At 54.9% G+C, this 11206-nt stretch overlaps 2 protein-coding genes across 2 annotated transcripts in view; one reads left to right on the top strand and one right to left on the bottom strand.

Moving 5' to 3' along the window:
• The window catches only part of SUPT6H (SPT6 homolog, histone chaperone and transcription elongation factor), a 29649-nt gene extending 21964 nt beyond the window's left edge, over positions 1 to 7685 (top strand). Inside the window, exons 28-37 of the mRNA XM_074889817.1 lie at positions 160 to 300; positions 1385 to 1580; positions 1714 to 1952; positions 2242 to 2355; positions 2850 to 2974; positions 3459 to 3571; positions 3977 to 4054; positions 4137 to 4303; positions 5634 to 5821; positions 6013 to 7685. Coding sequence (XP_074745918.1) covers positions 160 to 300; positions 1385 to 1580; positions 1714 to 1952; positions 2242 to 2355; positions 2850 to 2974; positions 3459 to 3571; positions 3977 to 4054; positions 4137 to 4303; positions 5634 to 5821; positions 6013 to 6199 — 1548 coding nt within the window. The 3' untranslated portion in view covers positions 6200 to 7685. The remainder of the gene's footprint in view (positions 1 to 159; positions 301 to 1384; positions 1581 to 1713; positions 1953 to 2241; positions 2356 to 2849; positions 2975 to 3458; positions 3572 to 3976; positions 4055 to 4136; positions 4304 to 5633; positions 5822 to 6012) is intronic.
• A 1012-nt stretch (positions 7686 to 8697) lies between these two features.
• Positions 8698 to 11019, bottom strand: PROCA1 (protein interacting with cyclin A1). The gene is made up of 4 exons (XM_074890093.1): positions 10431 to 11019; positions 9594 to 9726; positions 9380 to 9514; positions 8698 to 9296 (listed from the first exon to the last, which is right to left on the bottom strand). Exons 1-4 carry the CDS (start codon positions 11017 to 11019, stop codon positions 8771 to 8773), a joined length of 1383 nt encoding a protein of 460 aa, XP_074746194.1. The 3' UTR covers positions 8698 to 8770.
• Between the last annotated feature and the right edge of the window lie 187 nt (positions 11020 to 11206).

Genomic DNA, 11206 nt, shown 5'->3' on the forward strand with positions numbered 1-11206 from the left:
ACTGGGTAACATTCATTGAAGTCCTCTGTCCCCTGCCCTTCCACATGTCTCTGCTGGCTGCACCAGTTTGCTGACACAGCTTTTAGACTTCTTTGAGTGTGAGCTGCCAGGGCTATTTTGTTTCTATGCTGAATGACTTTTACTTTTGCCTTGTTCAAGGTTTGGAACCACTTTGACAGCGGTTCCTGCCCAGGTCAGGCCATTGGAGTGAAGACACGTCTGGATAATGGCGTCGCTGGCTTCGTCCCAACAAAATTTCTCAGCGATAAGGTGGTCAAGCGGCCAGAAGAAAGGGTGAAGGTATGAAAGCAGTGGATTTTCACATATCCAGCAAGAGCTGAAGAGCCTGGAGTCAATACCAGATTCAGTTTGGTTAATAACACTGTTCCCTAAATGACTTTTCGAACCTTATTTTCATTTAAGGACTTTAAATCAGCAGCAGGTTCAGATTCTGGTTAGTGTCCTTCTCCCACGGTGCAAATCTCTCCTGGCAGCTGGTGAGAACCATGTTAATCAGTTAACATGTTGCACTGTGGGAGGATTTATTATAGTCTGGCTAAAGTCTGGGTTTAGGAGACCAGAAGGCATTCTAATGCAGAGCTGCCCTTTGTTTCTGGCTTTCTAAAGAGTTCACAGAACTGCTGTTAGATATGCAAGGGTCACTTCTTTCCTTCTCTCATAGCTTTTTCTTCTGTCTCAATTCATTTGTGGAGGTCATCAGAGTTACTGGTCTTGCTCAGGACAGGGATTGGGGTTCTGAAAGAAACAATCATGTATTTTTATCACATGATAAAATAGAGATTTAACATTTTTGCTGTGTTTTGGAGTCCCCCTGAAGGCTAGCCCATGCAGGTGATGGATAATCCTGTAAGCTCAGAGGTCTCTTAGCATTTCTTTAAAGAGTCATTAACTTCAGCACGGTTAACTGGATTAAGACATTGCAGTTTTTGTGGTGGTCTGTTTCCCATTTTATTAGAGCAGTCCTTTGCGTGTTTTCTGCTCTGTTTCTGAACAGACTTAACTGCTTTCTTACACATCTTGAAATCCAGTTTTGCTGCTCCCATTGTTAAAGATATGTAAAATAGTAAACTTAATTGTCCTCAGCCTCCAGACATGCAGTTTGCTGTGTGGTATGGGGCATAGGTAGTAGACATGCTGGAGAACTGCCCCTTTTTCCTTTTAATCTCTTTCGATTCTAGTCATCTTGGGGATCAGTTGATTTTCGGTTCGTATGGAAGGATCACTTTTAAAGGTTGTATCAGTAGGTGAGGTAATTTGTACCTCCTCATTGGCAGAGTGACCCCACGCAGATTCCTCTGTAGCGCAGGGAGGCTGATGTATCAGCCAAACCTGCTGATCAGCTTTGCCTGCCCCTCTCCTGTAGGTGGGAATGACCGTTCACTGCAGGATTATGAAAATAGACATTGAGAAGTTCAGTGCAGACCTGACCTGCAGGACCTCAGACCTGATGGATAAGAACAATGAGTGGAAACTGCCCAAAGACACCTACTATGACTTTGACTCTGAGGCAGCAGATCACAAACAGGAGGAAGACCTGAAAAGAAAGCAGCAGCGGACAAGTGAGTCTCAATTTTTCTCTCCCTCCTAACGCCAGCCTTCCCAGGGTGCTTCAGGAGAATAAGCACAGTTAGATATATAGTTGCCATAAAGCAGTTCCTCTTGGAAGCCTAAACGCTGCGCTTTGTCCCCTAGCGTACATCAAGAGAGTAATTGCTCACCCATCATTCCACAACATTAGCTTCAAGCAAGCAGAGAAGATGATGGAGACCATGGACCAAGGGGATGTGATTATTCGGCCAAGTAGCAAAGGGGAAAACCACCTGACTGTCACCTGGAAGGTGAACGATGGCATTTACCAGCACGTGGATGTCCGAGAAGAGGGCAAGGAGAATGCCTTCAGCCTGGGCTCCACGCTTTGGATTAACACAGAGGTAAGAGCCCTGCAGAGCGTGCCTGGAAGGCAGTTGGTGGGGAAGGAGAAGCACCTATTTGGCAGGGACAGGTTGGCACAGCCTTTCTGTCCTTGCAGTTGCTTTCAGGCTGTTGGAGAGTAACTTCCATTGCAGTTCTCCAGATTCTTAGACAATACTCAGCTTGCTTTTGTTTTTTTCTCAAAGCATCCAGCCTTGCTGTGCAGAATGTATGACTGAGAGCTATATACTAGGATAAGAGTTCCTCATGATGCACCCTAAACACCTCTTTAAATGTGTCTGTTCAAAGGAGTTTGAAGACCTGGATGAAATTGTTGCTCGCTATGTCCAGCCAATGGCTTCTTTTGCCAGAGACCTGTTGAATCACAAATACTACCAGGACTGCAACAGTGGAGACAAGAAGGTGAGCCTGTCCCAGGCTGTGGTAGCTTGTGTGGGAGGTAAAGGAGCATAGTATAAGTTTCTTTTGTCTCAGGATAGGTTTTAAACTCTTTGAGTCTGGCATGAGCTGCTGCTGGACTGAGCTCTCTGATTTTCCTCTTGTTTCTTGGGCTTTGCCAGTCACTTCCCAGCTGTAGGTCTCAGGGGATTCTGTCTCGGAGCAGTGGAGTTAGGACATGGGAGTGTGGTGTGTTACAGTGGTGTGCCAGAGCAGCAGAGGGTTGCCCTGCCAGCAGATACCACTGGAGGGAGAGTATTGGCTTTCCGTGACCTGGTGACATTTGTGCACCAACTCTGCACAGAAGCAGTGCTGCTGATGGTCCTTGTTGGATCTCTGGCATCAGGGCTGGGGGAAAAGGGGCTGACAGCAGCATGGAGCAAGATATCTGTAGGCCCTCTGTGTTGCTAAAAATGCAGGCTCTCCTTGAGCATTTCTTTCTCTCTCTCCCTAATTAGAAGCTGGAAGAGCTGCTGATAAAGACCAAGAAAGAGAAGCCAACATTTATTCCCTACTTTATCAGTGCCTGTAAAGATCTACCTGGCAAATTCCTCTTGGGATATCAGCCTCGAGGCAAACCAAGGTAAGTGAGAGGCAAGCCCAGCATCTGCAGCCGAGTACTGCCAGCACCACACCTCAGCTTATTGCTGCTAGTTTCTCTTCCCGCTGTGCTAGTATCCCCATAACTCATGCCTCCTCTTACCAAGGGTTTGGCTTCCTGGCAGTAGAGGACCCACGTCCAGGAGTAAATCTCACCCAGGAGGCTCCTGTGTTCCTAACCAGCTGGCTGCCACTAGCAGTACTGCCCTGTGCAGGGGGTGTCACTGGGGTGTAGGCAGTGATTGATGGATTTTTGTAGAGAAAGGCATGGTATTTTGGAGCACTTGTTTGGAAACAAAATGAAGGTGTCTTGGGTAGGTCTGTTCATTATCAGTACAGCCATCACCTGAGTTTGTAGGCCATGCTTGTTCTGGCTGTAACCTGTTGGTGTGAGGTTAGAGTGGCAGGTATGGCTCAGAAGCAGCCTGTCATCTCTTGAGCTCTCCTGCATTCCCTGCTCCTCACAGGATAGAGTACGTGACAGTGACACCAGAAGGATTCCGCTACCGGGGCCAGGTCTTCCCCACCGTCAACGGACTCTTCCGATGGTTTAAGGATCATTATCAGGACCCTGTTCCAGGTGAGCACCCCAAAACTTGAGTGCTTCAGCTGTTTGTTTCCTGGGGGTGTCACACGTTAGGGACAGTTATTAAAGGACAATTTCATGGTCTTTTCCCTGAAACGTGTCCTAGGATTTTTCTGTATGTGGGAAGTTTCAAAGCAACACTCAAGTGTTTGGTTTCTGTGGACCCACTTCCCAGTGGCTCTCCTGAGAGTTAATCTTTGCCATGCAGCAAAGGCTGGGCTTGTCCTTTTCCTTTCCCTCAGCCTCCCCTGCCATACAATCCTGCACACACCATTCCCTGGGAACATAGCATCTTGCCAGTACAAGTGTTGGCTGCATTTTTTCAAATCCTGAGTTTCAGGCCAATAGCTGCTCTTCTAGGAGAACTAATCTATCTTTCTTGGTTTGTATTTTATACAGGTATTACCCCCAGCAGTAGCAGTCGGACCAGGACTCCAGCTTCCATTAATGCTACTCCAGCTAACATTAACCTGGCAGGTCAGTGCAGGCCTTTCCTGGTTGGAATTGGGACGCGAGCTCCTTCTTTGCTTCGTTTTAACGTGATGGGTCTTTCTTGCAGACCTGACCCGTGCAGTGAACGCTCTACCGCAGAACATGACCTCCCAGATGTTCAGTGCCATCGCTGCTGTGACAGGCCAGGGACAGAACCCAAATGCCACCCCTGCACAGTGGGCATCCAGTCAGTACGGCTACGGAGGCAGCGGAGGCGGCAGCAGCGCGTACCACGTAGGTGACACTTAAGTTTCTGAGAGGAGGGATTACTCATTGCCTGGGATCATCCAGTCCTAGTTGTGTACCCGTGGTGCTGCACGGAGGAGCCTGGCTGGATTCTTGAACCGATTTTTTTCTCCCCTCCTGTGGCTGAGGAAATGAGGGACGTAACACAGCCCTGCTCCGGGGAGAGTTGAAGCAAGTAGTGAATTGGTCTGGCCCCCAAGGAATGTGGCAGGGTGGAGATGTGGGATCCAGCGGTGAGGGCGCACAGCCTTTTGATTGTGCCCCTGAATTGGCAACGTGAGCTGCCAGTGGAAGAGATTAGCTGTGAAACTATGCGCTGAGTTTGCAGGGCTTTTCAGCTCAGCGTGCTAATCTCCGAGCTGCACCGGCAGGCGAACACCTCAGCCTGACCGAACACCCAGAAACTGCGCAGGGAGTAAGATGGAATTGGAGGGTTTTGGCTCATGCTGAGGGCTTTCCTCGTGTGTGCCGATGCCTACCTCCTCCCAGCCCAGTCTGCCAGCTCCCCAGCTGACACCGAGGCGAAATCTAGCTGCAGGAGGACTGAGGTGCCTGGGTACAAAAAATGCACCCAGCTGTTAGACCTGAGGAAGAAGTGCTGCAAGACAAGGCTTGCAGGGAGGAGTGATCCTCTTTTAGACCACCTTGGGAGGCTTTCACAGAGTTTGGCACGGTAAATGCTGAGCTGGGGATAGGCAGGGACTGCAAATAACCCAATGTATTAATCATCAAGACAATCTGAGGGGAAAAAGGTGGGGAACACCAAGAGGCAAAGAGACTAAACACTCTCTTGGACAAACAGTGAGCCAGCCAGCTCGGGGGGTGGGAGGGAGCCATCTCAGGAGCTGCTATGCCTTCTCCACAGCCCGTGGGGGAAGAATTCATCTGTTCATGCCTGATGCAGGACATCATTTCTGCCAGCTTGCTCCAAGTGTCTCTTGTGTCCATCTCTTGCAGCCCTTACCTTTTCTTGGCTGAAGCATCTCCCCTTGTACCTTGTGTGAGGTGAACAAGGAGGGCAGGTTGTGGTGGTCGTGCTGGCCCAGCACGGGTGGGCAATCAGTGGCTCTCAGGGGAACAAATGTCCTGTGCTCAGCAGGGTGTTGCTCCCTCTGCTCTGCAGCCCCCCATTCCCTGGGCAGTGGTCACTGCAGACCTCTCCTTGCCCAAATGAGGGGCTCCAGCGGGGCTGGGGGTGTGCAGCAAGGGCATGCTCCAGCCTCCTGGGCGAGTAGGGCTGTGCAGAGTGTGCCAGACCTCTGCCCCGCAGCCTAGTGGAGGTTGTCCTCTGTCCCCTAACAGCATCTGCTCTCTGCAGGTCTTCACGACTCCGGCACAGCAGCCGGTGGCCACCCCTCTGATGACCCCCAGTTACTCCTACACTACTCCCAGCCAGCCGATTACAACGCCCCAGTACCAGCTCCAGGCCAACACCACACCCCAGTCTACCCAGTCCCAGACACAGTCACAGCCGTCATCCAGCTCCAGGCAGAGGCAGCAGCCAAAGTGAGTGGTTCCAGCACTGGGTGCATGTGTCCGTGTCCCATCTTGATTGCTTTTGTTGATTTTTTTTTTTTTTTTTTTGTGGAATTTTTCTGGTGGGGTTACCTTGCACCCTCCTGCATGGGGCCCTTGGGGAGGGAGGGCAGGGAAACTCTCCTGCTCACGTGTCTCACCTTCCGCTCGTGTCGTTGCAGGACCAACAGTCACGCTGCCATCGACTGGGGGAAGATGGCCGAGCAGTGGCTCCAGGAGAAGGAGGCCGAACGGAGGAAACAGAAGCAGAGGTTGACTCCTCGCCCATCTCCCAGCCCCATGATCGAGAGCACGCCCATGTCCATCGCTGGGGACGCCACGCCGCTGCTGGATGAGATGGATCGATAGGCTCTGCCGGACCTGACCCCTAACGCCCCCCCCCCCCCCCTTCTCTAGGAAGGGGAAGGGAGAATGAACAGTTGAAAACAACTTCCCTTCCCTTTAGCCACATAACTCCTGTTTTATAGGTCGTGAGATGGTGCGAAATGACTCTTGGTGACATGCACCTGAGCGAATGAATAGACTTGGCAGGGCTGGTCTAAATATATATACTATATAAATATAAATATATCATAGGAAGGAACGCTGCAGCAGCCTCTTATGTTCCGGGCCCTGGTTCACCACTTTGGAAGCTTGGCAAAGCAATGCTGAAATCAGAGTCTGCCCTTGTACATGCACAGCAGTCTGCTTTCACCGCAAAGACTAGGAAGCAAACCAAGCTAAAATTGCAGACCACCGGCCTGGAGTGAGCCTGTTTCATTTGGATTCTCCCAAACCCTGACTGTCACTTCTCCTTGTCCTGAGTGTACCAAGCAAGGTCACGGGGATTGTGACAGGCAAACCGGAGTTCTCAGAAAGTTTCTGTTGTTGTTTGCTCTGTGTTTTTGTGTGTAACAGGCTCTGGGGAGTCTGTGCCAGCCCCTAGCTGTGTTCGTAGGGATCTAGCACAGCAGCTCTGGGGTTCGGGGTCTTGCTGGAGAGAAATGCAGCTGTCATACCAAAGGCTTGCTCTCTCCTCTGGCTTCTTTTGGAACAATATTTATTTAGTTTTGATTATTTTTGTTGGGTTTTTTGTTGTGTTTTTTTTTTTTTTTTTAAATCTGGCAGCTTTCCCAAGCGTGAGACAGACACATGGGCTAAAACCCTGCAAAAGGCCTATGTCTCTCTCTGGGAGAGGTACTTGGTGGGCCTTAGAGGGGGGCAGATAACCAACTGGTCATGTCCAAAACAGCCCGCTGCAGTATTGCAGAGAGCCCGCCAACACTGAGAGCCATGTCTGAACTGGAAAGTTCCTGCTGCACACATTTCCCTCTCCCCTGCTTTGTTAGTAAGGATTTTCTATGGAAGCAGAGTCTTTGTTCCTTCCAAGTGCTCCTGGTTAGCCTCCTCTCGCTAGGAAATGAGCAAGAACAGCAGATCTTAAGAAACAAAGGTCTTTTTTGCATCTAAATGCTCCTGAAGAATGGCAGCAACCCGGGAGACAAAGCAAAGCTGTTTCCACAGAGAAATGCAGGTCCTGGCTTCCTCCCTATCCTCTCTGCAGTACTGGGGGGCTGACACAGTCCTGTTCCATCCCTGGCACGGTGCAGGCCAGGCCTGAGGACTGTGTGCCAGGTCCCGCAGCTGCCGTGGGTTGCAGGTGTACTAACCTTACGCTATTTTTTTTATTTTATCAAAATCTGTGTGATGGGGAATTTGGGAGCAGCTCCTTACCAGGGATGCGTCAGACCCGTACAGCGGGGCAGGGGCCTAGTTGTGCATTGTTGGCTCTTTTTTGGCTGTCTTTGTTTTTAGTTTTCCCTTACCGTCAATAAAAATTCTACTTTTGGGAAGCTGCCTGCCTGCCACACGTCTGTACTTCCTGCGGTGACGCTGTGGTTGCCACAAGGACTTTGCACCCATTAGCAGTGCTGGAGGGGGTGCGATGCCTCGCTACAACCCTGCTATTTCCCCCCCCCCAGGGCTCTTGTGATCCGCTTATTTCAGGGATTTGGGATTGCACCGCACGCTGCTGTGGGGTTTGCAGGGGGCAGGTGTGCTCTCCCGGCCTTGTGGCAAAACTGGAGACAGCGCTCGGCTGCTGTTGCTCCAGCTTTTTCCAATTCTGGAATTGGATGGGAGAGGGGAGGCTGTGCCCAGCCCCACCTCCTTGCTTGGAGGACTCCTTGCAGGAGTCGGTGGCAATGCCCCGTCTCTGGGTGCTGCCCTCAAACTCTTCACTACAGGAGCCCAGTTACCGGCGTGGGGAACATTTGGGCTGTGATCACCATCCGCCAGGCAGCTTGTCCTGCCCCTGCCTCTCCCCAGGCAGCATCTGCCTTTGTCCTAGGGCTGGCAAAGCTTCTATTGTCCCACTCCAGTGAGCTCTTATCCCTCCTCGGAGGCTCCTCAGATGCTGTACAAGGCCCTCGCTCCTCCCAGAGCAGCCGCTACTCCTCGCTGCCATGGCTGGGGGCTGGAGAAGGAGTCAGTGCTGGTGTGGGAACACCAGAAAAAGGCAGAGGGGTAAGTGGAGGAGGGAGCTGGGATGGTGCAATCCAGAGAAATACATCTGTGGGGAGCTGAAGCTCAACCCTCCATGTCAGGGGAGCTAAAATCAAGGCCCTGCCCCGTGCCAGCATGGGGATGGGAGCAGCCAGAGCAGCGACTCGCTGTCCCCTGTGCCCAGGAAGATGACAGGAGCTGGAGGGAGCAGTGAGGAACAGCTGAAACCTCCTCAAAATCCACCCAGCTCCAGGTGCTTCCCCTCCCACAGCCCTGCAAGCAGCATCAGCCCTGGAATTTCCCCGGGAAGCTGCCCCCCCTGTGATCCTTTCTCCCACGGACACGGGGCTGAGGCTGCACCATCTGCTTGAGCAACCAAATTTATTACACAGACAAGACCCGCACGGGGCGAGGGGGAGGTCAGGGCTGCAGCTCTCATGCAGGCTTGGCCTCAGCTTTGTTTTTCAGCCTCTTCTTTCTGTTTCTTTCCTTTCTCCTCCTCTTCCCACTGGCAGTAGGGACCAGGGATGGCGGGGCCGGCGCTGGGTCCCTGCCCAAGTCCTCCCACACTGGAGCATCGCTCAGGATGGCGTTGGGCGCTTCCCCCAAGCCCAGCAGTGGGGCCTGTGGGTCCTGCCCCACAGTGGGATGAGCAGGAGCAACGGCTGCGAGGTGGCTCAGATCCCCCTTTACAGAAGGGCCTTTCTTTTTCAGACCTTTCTCCTTCTTTTTCTTGTCTTTCTTCTTCCCCTTCCTCCCTTTCTTGGCTGCTTTGGGGGGGGACAGCGGGTGGGCGGGTGCATGATGCTCCCCTAGGTTGGCTCCTCCACCCGCACTGCTCCACGGGGGGCTCAGGGGGACCCCCTCAGGCCTCGCTGCCCGATCGATCAGCTCCCCCCCAAATTCATACAGCACTGGCTCCTTGGGCACCGCGATGGCCACCGTGTTGTACGCCTTGCACCTGCAGAGAGCGAGGAGACAGGGGGTGAGGTGAGCCCCGGCAGGGCTGAGGGGGGACCAGTCCCCATGGTGGGGGACACTCACCAGACATAGAGGTAGGGCTCCACGCACTCCTCCTTGTAGGCGAACTCAAAGCAGGGCACCTGGATGACGTTGAAGAAGGCCTGGCCCACCACCCGCGAGGCCGTGTCGTTCACCCGCCGCAGGCACTCCTTCAACCTGCCGCAGGGCACAGATGGGGTGAGGGGGACCGGGGACACCCCCCCGGGATGGTGGGGTGCTGCGGGGCACGGCTCACCTGAGGTCACAGTCGCAGTGGCTGATGGTGTGCCAGCGCAGGTTGCGGTACCCGTAGCGGGCGGTGAAGGGGTGGATGACGTGCTGGCAGTGGTCATGGTCCCGGCAGCACCGGTCCGTGTCCCGGTGCTCCCCTGTAGGGAAGGTAGGGGTGCAGGCAGGGCCACAGGCAGGGCTGGAGGGGCCTGCATGCATGGGCTGGGGCTAGATGGGGTTGGGATCAGGGCTGGACTGGGGCTGAGCTGGGCTCAGAATTAGATTGGACTGAGATGGGACTGGGATCAGGCTGGGATGGGTAGGGGCTGGGACTGGACCAGCACTTGAACAGGGACAAGGCTGGCACTGGGATGGGGACTGGGGCTGCACCAGCACCACAGCGGGGATGAGACTGGGACTAGGCTGGGATCAGGATGGGGACCAGGACTGAACCAGAACCAAGAGAGGGACTAGGCTGGGATAAGGATAGGGACGGGGAGTGGACCAGGTTGGACCAGCACTGGGATGGGGACAGGACTTGGGTGGACCAGGACTGGACCAGCACCGGGATGGGGACCAGAGTGGGAGCAGGATGGACCAGGGACCAGGCTGGAGACAGAGAGTGAATCAGGACTGGACCAGCACCAGGATGGGGGACCAGGATGGACCAGCCCTATAATGGGGACTAGACAGAGGTGAACTGGTGGACTGGGACTGGACCAGCACTGGGATGGGGACAGGGAGTGTGCCAGGGTGAGGGAAGGGAAGGGAAGGGAAGGGAAGGGAAGGGAAGGGAAGGGAAGGGAAGGGAAGGGACAGGGACAGGGACAGGGACAGGGAGCAGCGGCCCCCCCGCCCTTACCCAGCTGCTCGTAGGCATCCGCGTTGCTGCCCGCGCCGCACCACAGCGTCCCGGGGTAGGTGAGCCCGCGGCGGGCGCGGGGCCGTCCCGGCGGGGCCGCTCCGGTGCCCGGGGCCGCTCCAGGAGTAGCTGCCAGGAGGAGGAGGAGGAGGAGGCGGCAGAGCAGCCCCGGGGCGCACATGGCACCGCGCCGCTCGCCGCCGTGGGGCCGCCTTATAGCACCGCGCAGCCCGCCCACGCGGGGCGGCTCGCCACGGCCCGGCACGGCACCGTGCAGAGGGTCCCGGAGAGCCCGGGGTGCTGGAGCCGCTGCCCGGAGCCGCGGCGCATCCCGGGCCCCGCATCCCGCGGGGAAGGGGTTACCCCTCCCGGTGGGGCCGGGCCCCGTTGCTGTGGCAGCCGGTGGGGTGATGTGCCGGGGCCGGTAACGCGCCGGCCCCAACGCGCCCGCCCCGTGACGCACCGGCCCTCGCACGGCCCCCGGCCCCGACGGGAGAAGGATGGTCCCCGCGGCCCCGTGTCCCCATCCCACGGATGATCCCTGCACCCCCGTGTCCCCATCCCACGGATGATCCCTGCAGCCCCACATCCCCGTCCCACAGATGCTCCCCGAGGCCCCGTGTCCCATCCCACGGAAGCTCCCTGTACCCCCGTGTCCCATCCCACAGATGCTCCCTGCAGCCCCACGTCTCCATCCCACGGATACTCCCTGCACTCCCATGTCCCCGTCTCACAAACACTCCCAGCACCCCCACCCTCCCCATCCCACAGATGCC

This window comes from Strix uralensis, chromosome 20 (assembly GCF_047716275.1).
Source record: "Strix uralensis isolate ZFMK-TIS-50842 chromosome 20, bStrUra1, whole genome shotgun sequence".
Lineage (NCBI taxonomy): Eukaryota > Metazoa > Chordata > Aves > Strigiformes > Strigidae > Strix > Strix uralensis.